General features: G+C 39.1%; 6 protein-coding genes across 10 annotated transcripts; 3 read left to right on the top strand and 3 right to left on the bottom strand.

The window, feature by feature from the left end:
* Window positions 1-242: 242 nt before the first annotated feature.
* LOC116931882 (RING finger protein 121) lies at window positions 243-2,415 on the top strand. Its single transcript, XM_032939538.2, has 7 exons — window positions 243-795; window positions 923-972; window positions 1,047-1,188; window positions 1,260-1,309; window positions 1,367-1,837; window positions 1,907-2,008; window positions 2,068-2,415. The coding sequence occupies exons 1-7, from the start codon at window positions 745-747 to the stop codon at window positions 2,186-2,188; spliced, it is 987 nt and encodes a 328-aa protein (XP_032795429.1). The 5' UTR covers window positions 243-744; the 3' UTR covers window positions 2,189-2,415.
* LOC116931884 (probable methylthioribulose-1-phosphate dehydratase) lies at window positions 2,040-3,586 on the bottom strand. The gene is made up of 7 exons (XM_032939540.2): window positions 3,279-3,586; window positions 3,157-3,195; window positions 2,937-3,097; window positions 2,754-2,857; window positions 2,560-2,696; window positions 2,436-2,501; window positions 2,040-2,359 (listed from the first exon to the last, which is right to left on the bottom strand). Exons 1-7 carry the CDS (start codon window positions 3,422-3,424, stop codon window positions 2,272-2,274), a joined length of 741 nt encoding a protein of 246 aa, XP_032795431.1. The 5' UTR covers window positions 3,425-3,586; the 3' UTR covers window positions 2,040-2,271.
* A 1,375-nt stretch (window positions 3,587-4,961) lies between these two features.
* On the top strand, window positions 4,962-9,020 carry LOC116931880 (7-dehydrocholesterol reductase). The gene is made up of 9 exons (XM_032939534.2): window positions 4,962-5,274; window positions 5,333-5,586; window positions 5,666-5,723; window positions 6,026-6,136; window positions 6,330-6,487; window positions 6,950-7,335; window positions 8,310-8,455; window positions 8,620-8,756; window positions 8,837-9,020. Exons 2-9 carry the CDS (start codon window positions 5,369-5,371, stop codon window positions 8,940-8,942), a joined length of 1,320 nt encoding a protein of 439 aa, XP_032795425.2. The 5' UTR covers window positions 4,962-5,274; window positions 5,333-5,368; the 3' UTR covers window positions 8,943-9,020.
* Window positions 9,021-10,391: 1,371 nt separating this feature from the next.
* LOC116931878 (glycoprotein 3-alpha-L-fucosyltransferase A) lies at window positions 10,392-13,464 on the top strand. 2 transcript variants are annotated; one of them, XR_006652093.1, is made up of 4 exons: window positions 10,392-11,376; window positions 11,873-12,341; window positions 12,423-12,868; window positions 12,924-13,464. XR_006652093.1 is itself a non-coding variant. In XM_032939531.2 (3 exons), the coding sequence occupies exons 1-3, from the start codon at window positions 10,773-10,775 to the stop codon at window positions 12,802-12,804; spliced, it is 1,455 nt and encodes a 484-aa protein (XP_032795422.2). In that variant the 5' UTR covers window positions 10,392-10,772; the 3' UTR covers window positions 12,805-13,464. The 2 variants fall into 2 exon arrangements, 1 of the variants encoding a protein (XP_032795422.2); XM_032939531.2 differs by having other exon boundaries at window positions 12,423-13,464.
* Window positions 13,465-13,896: 432 nt separating this feature from the next.
* On the bottom strand, window positions 13,897-17,315 carry LOC116931876 (cocaine esterase). Its single transcript, XM_032939527.2, has 13 exons — window positions 16,991-17,315; window positions 16,772-16,922; window positions 16,462-16,662; window positions 16,295-16,356; window positions 16,104-16,227; window positions 15,932-16,027; window positions 15,759-15,850; window positions 15,522-15,687; window positions 15,251-15,441; window positions 15,011-15,194; window positions 14,793-14,919; window positions 14,402-14,540; window positions 13,897-14,268 (listed from the first exon to the last, which is right to left on the bottom strand). The coding sequence occupies exons 1-13, from the start codon at window positions 17,243-17,245 to the stop codon at window positions 14,053-14,055; spliced, it is 2,004 nt and encodes a 667-aa protein (XP_032795418.2). The 5' UTR covers window positions 17,246-17,315; the 3' UTR covers window positions 13,897-14,052.
* Window positions 17,316-17,763: 448 nt separating this feature from the next.
* Window positions 17,764-20,457, bottom strand: LOC116931881 (coiled-coil domain-containing protein 50). Of its 4 annotated transcripts, none has more exons than XM_032939535.2 (10): window positions 20,303-20,457; window positions 19,881-19,984; window positions 19,750-19,809; window positions 19,624-19,686; window positions 19,422-19,560; window positions 19,226-19,340; window positions 19,074-19,165; window positions 18,938-19,004; window positions 18,458-18,875; window positions 17,764-18,400 (listed from the first exon to the last, which is right to left on the bottom strand). In XM_032939535.2, the coding sequence occupies exons 2-10, from the start codon at window positions 19,933-19,935 to the stop codon at window positions 18,261-18,263; spliced, it is 1,149 nt and encodes a 382-aa protein (XP_032795426.2). In that variant the 5' UTR covers window positions 19,936-19,984; window positions 20,303-20,457; the 3' UTR covers window positions 17,764-18,260. The 4 variants fall into 4 exon arrangements, with proteins under 4 accessions (XP_032795426.2, XP_045036062.1, XP_032795428.2 ...); XM_045180127.1 differs by having other exon boundaries at window positions 19,881-19,981; window positions 20,303-20,441; XM_032939537.2 differs by lacking the exon at window positions 19,750-19,809.
* Between the last annotated feature and the right edge of the window lie 321 nt (window positions 20,458-20,778).

Raw genomic sequence — 20,778 nt, 5'->3', positions numbered from 1 at the left:
TAACTTATAGCAGGGCGTCTGACTGCGTGTTAGATCGTGTTTCATTTGGGAATAAATAATCTACATAATCTTCGACTAACTATAATGCTACATCAATGAGCCACTGGAATTATACTACGTCTAGGTTGAAGGGGAAATACTCTTTATCGATCGTTCTGCGTAGGCGTCTGCTTTTTCTGTTCTGCAGTTTGTTTCAACTTTTTTTTTGTTTTGCATGCTTTGAGGTCTCAGGGTTCCATCTTCCACTTATGAGCTCAGCGCTATTGACTATTTCGATACAAAAAATGTGCACGCTTTCAGCTAGTCACTACCTCGTCGTGATGAAGACTTTGAACAGCTAATCTCCGATCGCAATTCAATGTGCTGTGTCGTTGTTCCTCACACACGCCTCAGTTCTATTTTCAAGCACGGGTTTAATCACAACTTGGTTCACGTAAAAGCAAAAACCAAAAAGACGTGAAACGATTGTAAGACGTGTGATGATAATCACCAAAGAATTTTTGGCCAGTGTTTGATTAAATCAACCCCCATTTTTAGCGTCAGAGCCATCTAAGAGTGGCGCCTTAATGTAGTTGCATTCTGTGAAAATAACTGGTGTAACACTGCGGTCAACCGGCAAGTTAGTCTGCTCATCGATCTGACTTGTTTGGCTTGACTGGTTTACCTTGCTAAGATTAATTCACAAAGAAGAATATACAGATATTTTAAATACCCAACACCTTCAGAGAACAAGAAAAAGGTGGAATGGAAGAAGTCGTTCATCAACAAGAAACAGTCAGTCATCACGATCCTCCGGTATGATTACATTGCCTTATTCGTTCTTCCATTGTCAATATGGAAACACCTAAATATTGACTTATCAAATATTCCTCAAACCACCTTGCTTCTTCTTCGTAAATTTAAATTTGCATTTGTTAATTAGGTTTTGAAAGGTGATCATGGTGTATTGATTTCTGAACATGAAAAACACAAGTTAGTCACAGATTTTGCAAAGATTCTTTTGGAAATTACGCAATCTAAAAGTTTTTTTTACCTATTTTGAATAGACTGTCACATGATGCTGTTCATAAGGCACATAAAGGGCATGAATCCATGCACGCACAGATGCTTCTTATCCTGATGGTTACCGTATTGGTGGCTCAAGTTGTTCTTGTTGAATGGAGAAAGAGGCATTTCAGATCCTATCAAGTATAAGTAACTTTATTTAGTGATTTTGTTTTCTTTAAAAGTAGATTACTCATCATTAAAATTGTCCATAGGGTGCTACTTTGGCTGCTATGTGGGTGATTCCCCTAGTTTTATGTATCAGGTAGGTTTTTGTTACATGTTTCTTGAAACAGTTTGTCAATAATCGTTTTGGTTACAGGAGCTACTGGTGGCGCTTTGTCTTTTTCTGGCTCCTTTTTTCAAGCATTTCATCTCTAGTCTTGCGGAAAGCTCTTGAGAAACCTTTGCACGGTTCCACTCCTCGTTTAGTTTACAAATGGTTCTACTTTCTGCACCAAATTAGTTGTGGGTTGGGAATAATAGGGTATACTATTATCATGGCAACCTTTATGGGACTTAACCTGATATTTGGAGCTCTTCCCGCCACCTGGATGGACTGTGGCATCTTGCTTTTATTCTATGGTTTGTACTATGGAGTTCTCGGTCGTGATCTAGCCGAAATTGCTGCTGAAACAATGGCCTCAAATGCTGGTTTTTACACTCCTGCGGGAACAATTCCTAACCGCTCACTTGATCCTAACGTTTGCGCTGTTTGTGGAAATCGACTACTGCTTAAAGCTGAAGAAGAAGCCATTATCGAAAAAACTTGCCGCCTCTCTTGCAATCACGAGTAAGCTCCTTGCGATGTTTCACCTTATTCATCTGCACTTTTTTTAATATTTGTAATTCATCATTTAAGGTTTCACGAGTTCTGCATTCGCGGTTGGTGTATAGTAGGCAAGAAACAGACCTGCCCTTACTGTCGCGAGAAAGTGGATTTGAAAAAAATGTTTTGCAACCCGTATGAACCAAATTTTTTTCATTATTCAATCCAATGTCTTATCGATTTATTGTTTTTAGGTGGGAACGTCCGCACGTCTTGTACGGGCAACTTTTAGACTGGATCCGATGGCTCGTTGCATGGCAGCCACTTATCCTTTTGCTAGTACAAGGCATTTCGTGGACCCTTGGACTTGAATAGATTTATTGGGATTTTTTTAATAGCTTAGTTATATTTTCATCTCTCCTGTTAAAATTCAGTCAGTGCTGATGTGAAAAACTTGATCAAGGACGCCACTCAACTGCGTGCCAGGGAATATTAAGTTGTTTCATGTTGACCGCCAAATCCATCAAATAATCATAACATTCACACCTACACCAAACGAACGATTAGATCATTTAAATAAATTCACGGATTCATGACGGAAAGTTATTCGGTACATATTTACATTGCTTTTGTTTGTTCCCACGTAGATCCCCATACATAAATGCCATGGCGACGAACTAAAATGGCACTGAAAAATTACAAGAGATTTGTAGTGCACCCTATTTCAATGGAAACAATGAAAATACCTGGTATTGGGATATTTGTGCATCGCAGTTCGGAGCGAATCTTCTAATTCCGACTCCCAACAAGTGTTCTCAATGATTGGTACCACAATCTCTTCCTTGTACTTGTTGTACCTTCCCAATCCTGGATTCCATATACCCTACAATCAAAACATGACATCATTTACCATAATATAGTAAAATGATTGATAACAAACTTTAATCATTTCTTGCTGGGAGATTTTAAATTCCTTATCACAAAGTAAAGTGACCAAGACAGCATTTTTTGAATGAGTATGAATCACAGCTCCAGCATTTCTTTCTGTAAAAATAATTTTAACCAAATTGAGATTCACCCCCCCCAAAAAAAACCTAGGATAACTTTTATCACAGTTTTATACCAGTATAAGCACACATAAATAATGGGGTACATTGGCTTTTCTTTAGGGCTTTTGATGGAGGAGGCAATTTCAGATCACGACCTTGAATATCTTGAATAAATAGATCTTCTGGCTTGATTCTTTCTTTTTGGACACCTGATGGAGCAATATAAATGGCATCTCTGTAAGAAAAAATATAAATAATTTCATTAATTCATTAAAACATGGGTATATTACTTGCCCTCGTTTGATGCTCATGCCACCACCAGTTCCTGTAACCCTGCCCATAAGGAAAGAAGAGACGGCAAGTCGAGGTATACATATAAAGGTCACGTTTCTACCTCTGAATAAAGTATTACTTACCATCCCAAATGATATAACAGATTGCAGATTTCTGGAATCAAGCGGCGTGGATGCAGTTCATCCCACTCATCTTCTGGTTCTTCTCTCCATTCTTCTCTTTTATGTAACACGTCTAATGTTGCGTTGCTTACAGAATCGGTATCCATTTTAATGATGGGCAAAGGGAGTAGAAAATGACAAGGTTATTACATAAATTGGTTAGACAGTGACAACAGGCAATAACTGGCAAATCATTGCTTATCAGCCTATGATTGATTCGTCCATGTTTTCAATTACTGTATATTTACATTGTTCGACATAGCACCAAGAGATGGCCGGATGGCTGATTAGCAGAGAAAATTTTAAATATTCAATTTTCAAGTCCAAACATGACCAGTTTCAGGGCTAAAGTAACAAACGCGAGATACTTGATTTACAAAAAATAATAATAATAAAAAACAAAGAAACTGAAATAAATAAATCCAAATATGAAATTTTGGCAATGGTGGATTTTTGCAGCCTCAGTCTTTGCAGTAGGCTCATTCTGCGAAAAACGAAGAAGGCGCGCGAAGCAAAATGGAGGTAATTTGCTCTTCATTCATTTACCATCAATACTTGCCTTGCATTTTTTCATCATTGAAACTTCATTTTCCGCTTAATCCGATCTCACTAATTTAAAAGCTTCCTTGGCAACAGCGATCTGTTTCGGTTTGCTAGTAACAATAACGCAAATTGAGGGGATTACCACTTGCCATTCCATAATGTTAGAGAAGGCAAATACTCTGTGAGATTTACCGATTCTATTTGCCTGTACCCATTCCCATTCTATTGTCGAACCCATATTCGTAGCGAATTATTATTTATCCACTACGTATTGTACAAAGCACTTGATACATTAAAGTACTAATTTTGATTCCTAGAGCTAAGAAGGGCCGAATCTTTATTTAGACACGACCTCCGTTACGAAACTATGAGGCACTGCACATTGCTATGCAAATGTATTTGTCTCATGCAGATCGCATGAAATCTCACAGTTGTGTACTTGCTCTACATTGCATTTTAATTAATGATTCCCAGTGTGTCGGTCCGTCTAATTTTCCTCCCGTTTATTTAATCCCTATCTCTGAATTGTCAACATAAGACGTGTACAGCTTGCCAAAGCCTTCTGAAAACGACACACATCTGTAATGGCTTATCTATCCGTTCGTACAGAGAGAGAAGAAACGTGCAACGGCCATATTCTGTAGTTACTTGTTGGACTCATTGGCTGTTGCTGTGCTCCCCATTCGCTCGATAGTATTCCCAAAAGCAATGCGATTATGCGCTCCTTGGAGAATTATGCCATTTCCAAGAAGGAAGGATTCTGTACTTGCATAATCGATTGATAAGACACATGTCTAAAGAACGATAGTCGATAATGGACGTTCAACAAGTTCCGACATTCACGTAGATCTCATTTATTTCTTTTTCACCTAATAATTAAACGATTGCAAATTGTTATCTCGTTGAAAAAATCATGAAATCTATCCAATCGAGCAGAAGAAAACGCGTGTTCCTAAGTATCAGAGGCAACCATTATTCCCTGAAGAAACATCGTGATCGATTTTTAAATTTCGAACAAAAAAGAAAAAAACTCTCGACGTTGGTTATTCTTCAGAGAAAAGGAAATTAATCAGCAGATGTGGTTTGTTTACAGGAATTCATTTCCCGTTGAGAGGAGCCTCACGCACTTTGCGCGGAATACGAGAAGACGATTAATACTTTTCCCCTTCGTATTTTTTTGGGCGCCTTGGTAGTGTACGGCATAGTCTCAGTGTAGCTGGAGACTGCGCAATACGATCCCAGCCACAAAAATAGTGTTGTGCTCGTCGGTTGTATTAGGAGAAGTGCTCTGATGCTGCGTGGCTGAGGTTATTGACCGAGCGGCCATTCGCTACCGTTTTTCTTGCAGCATTCACTCTGTTTCGATCCAACACGATATCACTTCTTCCCATTAGTGGTTCAACATACCACTCAAGTAACAGTCTGTTTTTCAACATTTGTTGTTTGATTCCATGATTACATTGTCTACATAGGCTTGAACGACTGCGTGTGTCGAATTCGAGACGAGAATGGCAGCCAAGAAAAAACAGAAATCATCAGCACCGGTGACGTCATCAGTTGAGAAAAAGACGAGTAAGGCTGAGAAGAAGGGATCTGAAACGTGGAAGCGCGTGAAAACCATCGTACACAATCACGTGGTGCCACCATTATTTCTGGTTTTTTTTACTCCTATCGTTCAGGTTTTGGCATTGAAAGCCATCCCTGGCATTCCGTTTGAATGGGACAGGTATTAACCGACTTTGTTTTCAATGTCATTGTTTGCATAATTCAGCTCACCATGAAATGACGATGATTGTTTGTTTCAGAATTCTTGGAAATGCCTACTCGTGGAAAGTCGTCACCATTTTTCTCAGCTGGGCTTTGGTAATTTATAATAACGTTTAATAGGCCTAATTCGTCTTTGCGGTGTCTATCATGCCCAAGGCGTAATTTTTCGTAACGTTTAAGATGCGTTCCATTGCTGACGTGGAGAAAGCAAAAAGCCGATAGACGTTCAGTGTTTCCACGTGTTGATGGCGGCCTACATGGCAGCAAATTCCATTGCCCGCCATTTTCTTTGCTTCTAATTATGAATGCACGATCTGGAAGAAAGATCCGAGACCTTGAAACCTTCCCTGTAGCGCAAATTATTCAAACATTAATTATTCTATATTGTTTTATTTTAGACGTTTTTGCTCATTCCGGGTCGTACTTTCGAAGGGCCAGCTACTTCATTTGGCTATGTACCCGTTTACGCTGATAATGGACTGTTCTATTATGCAACCACTTTTATTACGGTAAGAAGCCCTACATTAAACTAGAAGCTATTAAACATAACGCGTTTGTTTGCAAACAAATTTCTCTCAAATATTATGGCGATAAGACAAACTTTTGAGAATTACGTGAAATTAAATGTCCGTCATTCTTTTCACGCTGAATTGAGACCCAACAACCAAAAAAATTATATGGAATTTTTTTTTTTGTCAATAGTATTTGGGGCTTCACTTCGTTTATCCCAACTTATCATTGGACATCTACCACAACATGCCCTACATTCTTGGCTCGTTAAATATTTTCGCCCTCGCTTTGTGCCTGATTCTCTTAATTATGGGCAAATGGCGACCTCAAACTTCTGAAAAGATGCCAAGGTACCGATATTTTAGCATAAATTTAACTTTGCTTTGTGGATTTTAAATGGAAGCCCTGTGAATGTGTCTAGTAAGCAAGTCTGGTTTTAAACAAAGAGATGGAAAATGACGCCCACAAATACTACTAAGTGAAGGATCCCTTTTAAAAGTGAAAACCATTCAGTGTTGGTTAAAAGAGGGAGTTGATGATGGCAGCACTATCGCTATTGATATTCCCTGATTCCATTTCGTTGCAGCATTTTTAGTGGGCGTCATCATTTTGTCTCGAATGTCACCGTTTCATGTAAATTTTCTGCGTTTTAGACCATGCTCGACAATGAAGTTACAGAAACTTTTGATCTCAAACACAAGCACGTGCATAGCGGTATCTGTGCACCCAGTAAAATGTTTAATAGACTTATACGGACGGAAAGATATGCAAATTTCGCATAAAACATATTGATTTTTCTTTTCATTTCTCAGTGCCCCGATATTATTGGAATTCTATCGCGGGATGGAGATCCATCCACGTCTATTAGGTGTCGACATCAAACAATGGACGAATTGTCGTGTCGGAATGATGGCCTGGCAAATTCTCATCGTCGCCTTTTTGATCGCTGGTGGACGACATGGCGTCAATCCAGGTCATCTAGCCAACGTAGTCATCCAGACGTTCTACATAACGAAATTCTATTACTGGGAGACGGGCTATTTCAACACGCTGGACATCACATTGGACAGAGCTGGATACTATATCTGTTGGGGATGCCTCGTTTGGGTGCCTGGATTTTATACTTATTCCAGTTTCTACCTGGTGGCGCATCCGTCCACTCTCACTGAGCAAGCGGCCTTCTTCGTCGCATTATTAGGTAATTTGCTTTACATGTTTTGTTTTTACAACACTTCCTTATATGGTGGCTACACATCGCCAAAACAACATGCACATTTTTTGCTTGTTTTTTTTTTTTTGCGCGAAGGATAGTGTGTGTGTGGAGAAGATGGCCCTTCTATCTATGCTGATCTATGAGCGCTTTCGAACCTGAATGGCATTGTGTGTAGTGTAACGCACCATTGCCTTTTGCAACATGTATTGTAGGATTGAAGAAACCAAGTTATTCATGGCGGTCACGTTCGCCAAACATGTGACTCGATTCAATGCCAAAGCCAAAAGGGGATAAGAGTTGAATAGCTTTTGGAAGACATCAAAGAATTTTTATTTATTTTTTCAGTATTTCATTCGTTTAGAAAATAGTGACGGAAGCTTCTTTTACTGCCACAAATTGGGTGGGGGGTCTTTCATAGTTTGAAATTGTGGGGAAACAAAAATACGAACGTAAATTACCTGATGCTTGACGAATACCCTGTAAATCAAAGTGCAGTTTCTTGGGGGAATTTAAACAAAAACTAGACGTTTTTTGTTGTTTCTTTTCGCTTTTCAAGCAGTTTTCACATTTTTTTTTTTTGTGTTCTCTTCTCCGGGACAACGGTTACAACGGACGACTGATTTTAGATTGCGAGTAATAAGAGATAGGAAAAAATAATAAATAAAGGGAAATAGTATCCTCCCCCGCTGCATTGATAGTCAAATAACACTGAATGCCAAAAGCCCTTTTTTTTTTTTAGATTCTTAAATAAAACACTTTTTATTGTCAATGGTACCGAAAAGTACATTAGTGGCGGCTACGGAGAGTGGAATCCAGGCAACTTTCGAAAGCTTGAATATCTTTTGTAAGAGTTTTATTGTTTGTCGAGTATTGACAAACCCGTTTCGGCAACGTACTGTGTCTTCGCTATATTTGAATGAAACATTTTCTAATTTTCTTTCTCATTCTGAATTTCGAAGGATTGTTTATTGTTGCTGTGAACTACCGTATCGATTATGAAAAGCAACTCTTCCGGGCAACTAACGGAAATTGCCGTTTATGGGGCAAACCAGCTAAATCGATGGCAGCTTTCAACCAGATTAGCAAACGTACATCCACTTTATTGGTAAGTAAAGAAAACCCACCTTTTAAAAACAGAATCGAAGGGCTGCAGATTGTTGGGAAAAGAATATTGTTCGAAAATAAGAAACGTCGTTGTGTTTTAATGATTTCAAAAATATTTGAAAAATTTGAATTTTTCTTTCTGTTTAAACCAAACAAAAATGGCAGCTGTCTGGATTTTGGGGCGTTGGTCGGCATTTAAATTATACCTTTGAAATAATTGCCGCGTTCCTGTGGTGCTTCCCGGGCTATGGTTATGGAATCTGGTCATTCCTCTATTTCTTTTTCCTGATTGGATTGCTTGTGTAAGTGCAACAAAACAGAACGAAGACGTGCAGAAGAAACCTTACCTTCTCATTTGATGTTTTCTAATTATCTCTTACAGGCATCGCTGCTACCGTGACGAGGAAAAATGTTCCGCCAAGTACGGCCATTTTTGGAACGACTATTGCAAACGGGTTCCCTACCGAATGATTCCGTATGTTTTCTAAAACACCAAAAATCACATCCTTTATTTACCTTGTCTCAAAATCAAAAGTGTTCCTTCAATATATCCATGGTGCACAGGAGCTATGCTGATTACTTCACGAAAGAGGTCGAATTTCGTTACCGATAATTTTGCAACCCATTGCGGTCGCTCTTCCGTGGCGCTTAAACTATTCGGGTTCAATGTCCGCAGTTTGATGGGCGTCTATTGCAGTGCGTAGAGGGAACCGCATCCGCCCTATTGAAGAACGAGGACGTTGCAAATAACCCAGTGAAAAGTCGAGGAAAATTCCAACAACAAATAAAGAGGAGGGAAGGCGAGCCACAATAACATGACAGGAATTAAGTGGTCAATAAAAGAAGAACAGGGTCTGGGTAGTCTCGAACCCTCGATGGTAGCAACAGTCAGAACGGGACCAGATAACAAAAGATTTATATTGGTGCTTGACAGCGGATTAAAGAAAAGTTATTGTAAGAAATCGGGTCAGAATAAGCCCTGCAGTAATGGCTTTGCACGAGGGGAAAAAAATGAGCTTTTCAGCCCGATCAAGCACAAGAGATCCTATTCAAAATCGGATCTACAGGCCGATCAAAACAGGTTGTCATAATCTTGTTTGAAGCGGAGTGGTGGCCAAAATCCCTTCAGCCATTGAATGAAGCCAGTGGTTGCCAGTTGGACGTAATCCAGGTTCATTCGATGAAAGGTAACAATTCTTTTACAGGCTAACTCGATTTCGTTTCAGAAAGAGGTGAAGTAGTACGTAGCATGTCGTGGTAATTATTTTTAACAGCGCCGTTTACGTGTTCGTACAATTCAATTTAGAATTGGGAAATCATTCAACTATAATTCCTTAATTCGTATTAGTTTGGTATACCTGTCTGGCTTCCGGCCATGTCAGGTCGTCTAACAAACAAATTAGACTGTCACCTGAAAAGAGAGCGGAGGGTGGGAGGTGGGGAGGCGAATAAACTTTGCAGCCATCTTTAGGAAATTATTTTATGGCTCTTCGTTTTCCTCAGGTAAAAAGAAGAATGGAAAATGGAGAGGGAAAGAAGAATAAATAAAAATACAGAAGAGGGGGAAGAGTAAGAAAATACTTGTTACTCTAATCCCCCCAGAGGCGTCGACATTTTCAAGGACACTAGTTGAATGGGCTGCATTGCTTTTTTTACGTCTAGCTTTGTGAAAACTTGAATTTTTTAGATTTCCAACTCGAATGAAATGGCCGAAGAAAAAACTGTTCGATGAACTTGGCTGCTTCGCTTTTAATGTGTAAAGTTCATTTTAAGTTTAACGTTTAGAGTCAGTTGCGAGTGAGAAAAATGGGAAGTCGACTAGCGGATTTGACGCTAGATCATTGTACACGCTTCAGGTGTGTTCACTGTTCACGTAGACACAGCCCAAAGTTGGCATTGGTCGCCAGGTGGTGTTTAGTGTATTACTTGTTTTGTCCGTCAAACAAGTCAGTCAGCCTTCTGCTTCGGTGCGAGGCCAACGGTACGCAGCATTCATCCGGCGAATGAATGTCTCTGACCATTTGTGTCGTTTGTAATTTCAGAGTAGTAGACAGGAACTGAATCGGCCAAGTGATGGTGGCTCTTTGTGATTCGGCGCGACGCTATTGATTTTCTGGGCGGTGTATCACGGGCGCCGCCATAGTAAATGGAAGAAAAGCGTCTTTCTTTACAAATTTTGTCAGTAGTTTGTTGTCGGCGTTCGCGTTCACATCCGTCTCCACATCCTCCTTCAACTGTGATATGCCCAGATGGAATTGCTTTAAAAACAATTCGTGTGACATTTTAGAAGACGTACTGCCGTATACATTGCCGTGAAAATGCCACGCGTGTCCGTTCGTCGACTATTTGTCTACGCGATCTACACTGTAGTGGTCACATCGCTGGTCATGTTGGCATTTCACGTTCAGCAACAGAATCCATTATGGCTGCGAGTTCTCGAGCAATCATCCGGCTCAGGTGGCTATTATCAACAAAATAGCAAAGAAATTGAAGATGAAGCACCAGCACATTTCGTTGTGGTCAATAACGACGAGAAAACATCTGTGGATAATGTGACCACCGCTAACATCAATCCCTTACGTAGCCATGGTCTGCCATGGTACATTAAAAACGATGGTTATAGGCCATCACAGGGCGATGTGGTAGACAACATCTGGCCCGATGGCCGATTAAATGGTGACCGAATCGAACAACAGCTGATGGTTCCCACACGAGATGCTGATGGCATTTCAGGTGAGGGCTCATCTTTTCTTGCCGGTGTTGTGAAGCCGTTGAAGAAAATTTTCTTGCCAAACGGATTGGGTTCGTGGCAGACAAAGAGCGGACAGAAAGTTTTCACCGACCAAAAATGTCCTGTGGATCGGTGTTCGCTGACAAGCAATCGCGAAGAAGCTGCCAATGCAGACGCTATCATGTTTAAAGGTGCTGAGCATTTTATCTTATCTTTTGTCATTTATTTTGGAGTGTTTTGTTTGCATTCAATTTTGAAAAACCGAGAATACCGTAGAGAACAAAGAACAAAAACAAAACAGTGAAGTTGAGGGTTATTGTTGAGGCCAGTCATTTGGACTAGATAGACATTTTGAAAGCCCAGATTCACGTGGAGAGTGCAGGCGTCCTTGCATCACGAACGAACTCATTAATGTCAGCTCACGACACCTGCGGGAACTTAAAAAAACAGGGGGGAGTCTCAGTAGTCTGGGGTGGTGTTGCAACATCGATTTCACATCAACGGGAAGAGCAAAGTCGTGAAAACTAAAAAGGAAAAATAATCTCATTCCCGGTGACATTGCCCATCTAGCGGTGGTATTTAATACTTTTACATCCAAACTCCTTTGAATATACCTGAACGATGAAATAATTGTTTTTAAAAAAGAGAAGAAAAAAAACGTATTTCATTTTTGTTTTTCAAACATAGATTTTTTTGCTACACCAAGTCATCAAAGACCTCCTCATCAGATTTGGATCATGTACATGTTGGAATGCCCTTTGCATACTCAGTACATCCGAGAAAAAGACGTGTTCAACTGGACGGCTACCTACAAATCGGATAGCGAATTGGTAACACCCTACGAAAAATGGGTTTACTACGACGTAAAAGTCAGAAGGAAACCAGTGACAACCAATTTCGCAGCCAACAAGACGAAACAAGTGGCCTGGTTTGTGTCCAACTGCGGAGCCAAAAATAATCGTCTCGAATACGCACACAGCCTACAGAAGTATATAGATGTCGATATCTACGGCAGTTGCGGAACCAAAAACTGTCCCAGGCACAGCGGGGACCATTGCCTTGATATTTTATCAACCGATTATAAATTTTACTTGGCCTTCGAGAACTCTAATTGCCGAGACTACATCACAGAGAAGTTCTATGTCAATGGGCTTGGGTAAGTTTTGTATGCAGACTCGTCTATTCAAGGTGACAACCTTGTGCTGAAACTCGTTTCTTTTCTAATTCATCCCGACAGATCTAAAGTCCTTCCCATCGTGATGGGTGCTCCAAGAAAAGATTACGAAAAGCATGCCCCAGAACATTCTTTTATTCACGTGGACGACTTTGCGTCGCCTAAAGAACTGGCCGATTACCTCCACCGATTGGACTCAAACGACTCGCTGTACAACGAGTACTTTGAATGGAAGGAAACTGGCCAATTTATCAACACGTATTTCTTTTGCCGTTTGTGTGCCATGTTGCACGAAGCTCCTTATTCACCGGCGCGCAGTTACGAAGATTTCAACGAGTGGTGGCGAGGTGGCACAAACTGCATTAAAGGATCGTGGCGGGATCTCGAAATCCATCGACGTAAAAAAAAGAAGAAGATAATGGAGTTAACGCAGGCAACAAGTTGAATTGATTATTACATTCCACTATTTAAATTCCGTGGCGATTCGTAATGCCAATTCCATGGCAGAGGTATTGACTTAGTCAACATAGTCCGTGTTTTTTTTGGTTTTTTTATTTCTTTTAGATTGTCACGTTATTTAAGAAACTTGAAGAAAAACATATACGCATGTACGCACACACATACAGTTCGTGGAGGATTTATAGGTGAGAATTGGAATGAGCAATTAAACACCTGGGATTTAAAAAGGTTTAATGCCATCCCAATTTTGTTTGAATTGAAGAAAAAAAAGGATGTTTGTGATTTACCCCAAATCAATTTGGTTATTTTTTTCTCTGGGTGCTAGTCACTGATACAGTGAACGTGTGTATGCAAATTTCTTTTTTTTTTTATGTCTACCGCACACTGCGATTCTATTTTGTGTAACGTCATTATATTTCAGACCAACGGGCGCACATAACCCAGTCGCGATTGATTGCACATAACTGTTAAAAAAAAAGAGGCCATTTTGATTGTTTTTCTGTTGAAGGTATTTGGCTGTTCAGATTTTGTTTTCAAATCGTCATCTGTATAATTGAATGCCCGTTTTTTAATCATTTCGAATGGAATTTACTGTTACACTGGATCGCTAACTGAAAAATACACGAAAGGATCGATATACCCGAAACGAAGTTTATTGACGCATAGCTTCATTTCTCGACAGGCTCCCATTGATTTAACAATAACGTCGATATAATGCGTCGAATGTTGTCTTTTCAATCTGGATCGATAGGACGTGATTCGAAAAAAAAAAAGCCCCCGAGTACTACAATTGTCCAATGTCATAAAAGAACATTGTGGGCAATTCAATCAAGAAAATACTACAAAAAAACTTATGACAATTAAGAAAAAACTTTAAAAATGATTTGGACATGCCCCGATACGCTCACGACATTTGGGTATAGTGTGTTTTTAAGTGAATAATTTGTAAGATCACGAAAAGAGAAAAGATAAAATTCTTGAATAAATAAAACATAAATTAAATTTTGTTTTAAATGAAAAGAAACTTGCACAGGCATTGCCCCAGCAGTTCGAGCGTGAATTGCACGACACAGTCAAAGCAAAACAAATGTTTCCTTTTATTAGCTTTAGTAGCACTCTCGGACGATACGCTAAGAACACATGAAGTGAAAGCCAATTTTGTCTACAGATAGGCAGGCTTTAAAATATGCAAATCACTATTGATTATACTATACCGACTATATCTATCCCAATATCAATGATTCCGTTGCAGGACGACTCCTCGTTCGGGATATCGACGTTTCCGTTTGTTCAAGACCATGACACAAGAAAGCAGAACGATGATGATGAGAGAAGCTATTAGCAAACTTAATAATGACCAAAGAGCTGTATGGCATTCAAAGCTTTTGTAATTTGAAGTTGCCGTTGCGGTACGAATATGAGGTACGACGTTCATCCAAAAGTTGTGCTCCTGTTTAATTTAATGAGACACAATTTGAAATGGGGCTTAAAAATCTGTTGGCATTTAAATGACTGTACATTCAATAATTTATTTATTTATTTTTTTTTGTATTCGTAATAAATGACATGCAAGCAAGTCTTACCGCTCTGCGAAAATCAAGGCCGAGGACGGCTACGGGAAGATCCAAATTCAAGTACACGATGCCATCTAAACCGTTGTGCAAAGAAACGTGTGGCCAATTTGCAATCACCTCCGGATGAGGCCATTCCGCCAGTGGATTGCTGCATGAACGCAATATAGTTTTATGTTTTTATACCAGGCTCTGGATATATAGCTTTTATTTCCTCGTATTTCCTCTTACACATTGTGCAATTTTTACTTTTTATTGGTTTTGTGTGTTTTGAACGATGTGTGCATGAAAATGACTTTATCCATTTCGTTTTGCGACAATCGGATTATGGTCGTGCGAAATTATTTTATAATTTTTCTACATTTACAGCTTAAGTGTTTCATAATCCTACAGTCAGACTTACCCTGTCCTGGCGAAGCTAGCCCATAGTCGTGTCATCATTCGGGACATTTGCATATCTTTTGGAGAGTAGGCAGCATTGAGTCCTGCCATCCGGAACAAATAAAGAAGCTCATCGGCATGCGTTACAGCTACAACAGAAAAATATGTTATACAATTCAGTTTTCAATGAAACAGAAGAGCGACACTGCCTCGTACATAACATGACAGTTGGGATCCTACCTCTGTTTACAATGGGATGATCAAATCCAGACATTCTGACAAGATTAGCAAAAGCTGCTGAATATGATGGAGTTGTTTCTCCTTTGTAGCTGAAGAGGTACGCGTACGATGGGATTGATGAAGAATTTGCGTGCAATAGCTGAGCGGAATAGACGCACGACGTGAAGGCAGCGTCGTCAATCAACTGTACAACTTTCATTAAGTATTTGAATAAAAATACTGAGCGAGTTGTTATAGAACCTGGGAAAATCGTGGAACGAAATGCTTTGAATCGCTGTAATCGATGTTGCCGAAATATTGCTCTTGAATTATTTTTACAATTGAGTCTAATTGGGATGCATTTTTAATCATCGAAGCAATTACTCCGGGAACGAGTTCTTGTTCTAGGAAGGTTTTACTTGACATTTTGGCCATGTTCTCATAATGAATCCCTAAAAATGGAAGAATACAAATGTGAAGACAATACTCTTTTTTTTAAATAGAATGTTTAGGGCCAAAGAAAAAGAATTACATAGATAGAATAAGAGGCCTTCATCGGGATTCAAACCAGACATCATGGGTAAAGGATTATATCGTCGATTTTTGATGATATCTTGTGGTAATTCCGGTAAGAACGGATGGTCTCTTGATCCAGCATCTATAACAGGAGCGCATTTTACTGGGAAAAGGCTGTATTGCTACGAAAAATAATTTTTAAAATCAATAATTTACATTTCGTCCTCTTGGCAAGTTGAAGCGTTATACGTACCAACAAATCAGTTTGTTTTCGAATCAAATGTTCTACGCTTTGATTTTTAAGACAATTGATGACCGACTTCAAACGACCCGAGCATTGCAGACCTTTTCGGAAATTTCATTGTCAGCATCATGTATTTTTATCGTCCTTTTTTTTGCTTCCGGAAACAGTTAAGTTGGACTTACCTTCAGCTATTTTCCAAGCATATTCTAATGGGGACTTCTCTATCGACCAATCGCAAAGAGCACTGGCCGATTGGCTAATGAACTTTTGAAACAGTCCTGTGAAAACACGCGTTTTTAATAAGAGCAAGCAAAAACACCTAAGGTTGCATGCTGCGTTGAAACATTTGCTAACCTGCTGTTAGTGGACTCAATGCCAACAAATGCGTGATTGCTCCACCTGCAGACTCTCCGAAAATCGTAACCTGCTGCGGGTCTCCACCGAAACTGGATATATGGTTTTTAATCCATTTCAAAGCCTAGAAAATTTGAATAGCATTAGAAGTTTCAAAACTATTATTTAAGCTGTTTACGCTCAACATATACTTCAATTTGGTCCAGCATTCCGTAGTTTCCCGGAAGGTTTCTGTCCCCGGTGCTCAAAAATCCTATAAAATTCAAACCAATCCCATCGTTTGCATTATGTGGGTTTGGTTAACTGACATTGATTGTCAAAGTTGGTCGATTATGGAAGCTAAGAAAATGCAAATTACCTAACACTCCAAGACGATAGTTGACTGTCACCAAGACAATATTTTCTCTCATCATAAAGGCTGGTCCAAATTGGTGAGAACCTCCTCTCACGTAACCGCCACCGTGAAACCAAACCATGACGGGCAATAGTGGTTTCGGTGCTGGAAGTTGACGTTCTTGTCGAATAGTAGTGTCATCGGCCTGAATTGTTTCTGCCCGACCTGGCAGAAAATTTAAACTGATTATGTCATAAGTTTATTGCAGCTGTCCTTCTGTCTCTGACTTTGCCACTTAGTCTAATTAGGAAACGTTTACAACCGTGTAACACACCTGAAATTGAAATGTAGGGAGTGAAAACATTGAGAAAGAGACAATCTTCATTGCCCATCACTTGACCCGTAACTCTATCAAATTGAGGACAGGGATTTCCAAAGTTTGTTCCATCCAAATCAGTTGGCCATAAGCCGAACGGGACTGGATCCTATCGTGAAAATGATAATTCACTCCATTATGTAAGTTGCTAGGCAGGAATCGTATATTAGAACAAACTTTCCAACGAAGTTCTCCGATGGGAGGTTTCGCATACGGAATTCCACGAAACGAATGAAAAAATCTTTTGCGTTCGTTGTTTTCAATCGAAAATCCATCTTCAGGGCCGACTGTCTCTTCGGTACCGACTACCCTACCTATTTTGGTAGTCACTTTGACAGAGGGTCGATTCATCACTGCAAAACATGGCAAAACTAAAAGCAACACGCCGAGATATTTAGGAGCACCGTGATTTATAGCACGACCGTTTTTCATGGCTTCAAAGTGGTTCAGACTTGTCAGTTGTTTTAAGACTGACTTGAGTCTTATCAGATGTATACAGTACTAGATAGAAGTCAGTTCCAAAGACCATGTGTGCATTATATCCACCATATTACGTTGGCACATGTGTGCGGGTTCTACGTGCTATATTAAGTTACTTGTTAATGTATTCGTTGATGGCGCGCATTCAAACCCGCGTTATAAACAATTGCGAAATCAGAGCTAGACTTAACGGACGAAACGAAGAATTGCAATCAGTACACATCAGAGATGGTACCCATTTAAAAATCTGTTAACTTTCAAATGGTACCTAACTCTATTATCTATGATTTTAGCTATGAAATTTTACAATTGCGCCCCCATGTTGTTCTCCGTACAGAGATATTGAGGCCACAAACTAGCTGGGCATGAATACCCGCCTTATTCAATCAACTATATCACCTGCTTGCATCAACAACCCAATTTTATACTGACCCCGTGTTTCGATCGATACAATATCTATAACACGTGCGTTACAAGAACTACTAATTCAGTATATTTCAAGTTGTCACTTGTCAGTAAAATGGTTCGAAAATTTCGTACAATATTCTCATCAATTTGAGACGAATGATGATATTTGGTCAAGGCAAAAACATTTAAGCTGTTTCATAAAAGGAAGCAAAATTGAATTTGGTCCTGTGTAAATAGAATTGAGATGAAACATATTAGACGGGACGGAATATATCAGATCCAGAGTTTCATTGGCATTAAACACCGTAACCGCTTGGACGAAATGGTAAGACAAGAATAAGGCAACCAAATGGTCAGATTAGTTAACAAGTTTAGTTATTAGTGAACGGTGTAGATAAGTGTGTTACGTAAAACTAATATTAAACCCAAAAAATAGTGACAAGACTTTGGGGTCCTAAAGCAAAAATGAGTGAAACGTTAAATTTTCAGATCGAAATAATTAGTTAGGATTAAGAGTTATTTAGGTCTGAATGACAAGGTTAAAACTAAGGTGTTTAAATCATTGGTGAGAGCATCCTTTTCGAGATTTGTTTCGAGATTGATCGACGTTTGGTGTTTCCGTTGCAGGGGATTCAGATCGAGTTCCACAAGGAGTTCGTCGGTGACCAGAAACTATTGGTTGAACCGGTGCAGGAAAATCTAAAGAGCATAAACCAATATTATTATCTTCTTGATTTATTTGAATGAACAGTATACCTAAATCGGTAATGGGAATTTGTGTCCTCGGTACCACATCAGATCGAGTTTCAGGATTTTGATATCTTCTGGCCCACGTAGGATCAATGCAAGCGGCAATATTTTGAGTTCCAGTAGGTAAAAAGGAATTTGCATGTCGATTAAAGTCCTCTTCACAATTAGCTGTTTGCTGGCTCGGTTGGGTTTGTAGCGGTTGTTGAGTATGAGCTTGAAGGGCTTGTTGGGCTTGAAGGGCTTGCTGAGCTTTAAGGCGGGCTTTTTCTTTGGCTTTACGTAGACGAGCTTTTTCCTTTTCTTGAAGGATACGAGCCAATTCTAAATCTTTTGCTTCAATGGCAAGTTTTCTACTTAAATCGGTTACGTCTCTGCGGAATTTAGATTCTTCTTCCTCCTCTTGTTGCAATTTTCGTGCCATTTCCTACGAAACGATATTTGTAAAAATTTTACTATGTTTTTCTCTGATAAATTATTGGGACCTACGGCATCACAACGTTCTTGCCACTCACGAGACTCTTCCTCCGACATAGGTTGATTCATATCCAACATTCTGACAAAATAAAACGTGAAAGATTTTTTATAGCATGAAACAATGAATGAAAGTATTTCAGCAACGTACTTTACTGAAGAGGAGATAGGTTCCACTTTGTTAAAGCGAGATACTTTTTCTGTCGAATGGGAATTTTCAGTAGGTTTTAGAACCAAAGCAGTCTGATAAACATGAACCAAATCTTACGCAATTCAAATCATTGATTAAGAATACTGTGTCACCTGTAGCTTCTGCGCGAGTTTTTCATCTTGAATAACTCTTTTTTGTCGTTGAAGTTCCTCTTCTCTTTCCAATTCTTCTGCTAATAGCCTTGCTGCTTCTTCATCTTCTCTCTCTCTATTTTTTAAAATCAGATTTTAATTATTTTTCGATTAAAGAACCATTTTACAACAGAAAGGCAATGGTGTGAAACATTACTGTTGCAGACGGAGTTCCTGCTGGAACTGCTGTAAAGCAAGTGCTTGCTTTAATTCATCCTCTTGCTCTGAACGCGCCTGAGATACATCCCCCCTGACGATGCGATTTCTCTCCCGATTGTGTCCATAATGGGCTGCAACTAAAATAAGACGCTGAAATGTTGTCAACCATAAAAAAACATTCTCAATTGCATGAAACTTACTCTCCTGATCTTGAAGTTGATGTGCCAAGGCACCATCTTCAATGACAAGCCATTCTCTGCAAACTAAGGGATAAATATGTAAAGAAAGAATCAGACAAAGAATGAACTTAAGGCAGCCTCTATCACCTTCACGAAAAATTCCCGTCTTGGGACATGTGGAAGATCTCTGAGCTGAGCTCATTACTCCTTTACAAACAGTACATTGATGAAGAGTCAATATCTTCTTTTATCACTAATATTAATCTAAATGTGCTTGCCTTCCTGAACAAGTGTTTTGTGCTGGACACCAGATGAGGACTTGGATTGATCCATCTCCGAGAGGGATAAACATCAAAATGCAGCCTCACAAGACACGCTACTGCTGGTAAGTGCAATAACAAAAGAAAAATAATAACAAGTAAATAAAATAAAGCAACTTATGTGCTTTTATTTCTTAAAACTAATACAAGTTAGGTTATTGTAAGCAGTTTAATAATATCACTATGATATTTTAATTTGAAATCAGGATTCCAACATTTAGGTGAAAGAATGATATTCAATACTAGTTTTCTTATTCAACATTTTATTGCAACAAAGTTTTGACACTTGTAAGCTTAACATAGTATCTGTGACAACAAACATACAGGGCATTAAACATGAAGCAATTAAGTTCTCTTTTTTGTTAAGTAATTTAATTTACCGTTCTGAAAAACCCGACGAAGGTACTTTCCCTTATGTTAACACTGCACTAAACACATAATTTCATTTCACGAAGTTTCTTTCACAAAGCAAAATTTATTTGGATGTAAACGAATTAGAAATCTGAAAGAGTTGGAGCGTTTAGTCACTAGATGGCTGTATATGTACCCGCGAAAATCAAATTACGATAAAGAACAAGTACTAAATATTCATTCTGCATAAATAAGATGCCGAGACATATCATAAATAAGAAAACTGTCATAAAATCAGCCTATTACATTGAATGCTGAATCATTGTGTACTTCTAGACTTGAGATTCGTCCAATTACTGTTAATATGGCTTTTGTGTTTTGCGGCAAGTCGCGGAATATATATCATTAACTATCTTTTCCTATAAATTTTTTCAATAGGAGGTCGGAAAAGGCCGTTTTTCATCTGGTTCTCGACACATTTAACTAGCCATTTCCTGCTGATTTC

This window comes from Daphnia magna, linkage group LG10, assembly GCF_020631705.1.
Source record: "Daphnia magna isolate NIES linkage group LG10, ASM2063170v1.1, whole genome shotgun sequence".
Taxonomy (NCBI): Eukaryota; Metazoa; Arthropoda; class Branchiopoda; order Diplostraca; family Daphniidae; genus Daphnia; species Daphnia magna.
Note: the sequence above shows the minus strand (reverse complement) of the source record. Positions and strands in the feature narration are given on the sequence as shown.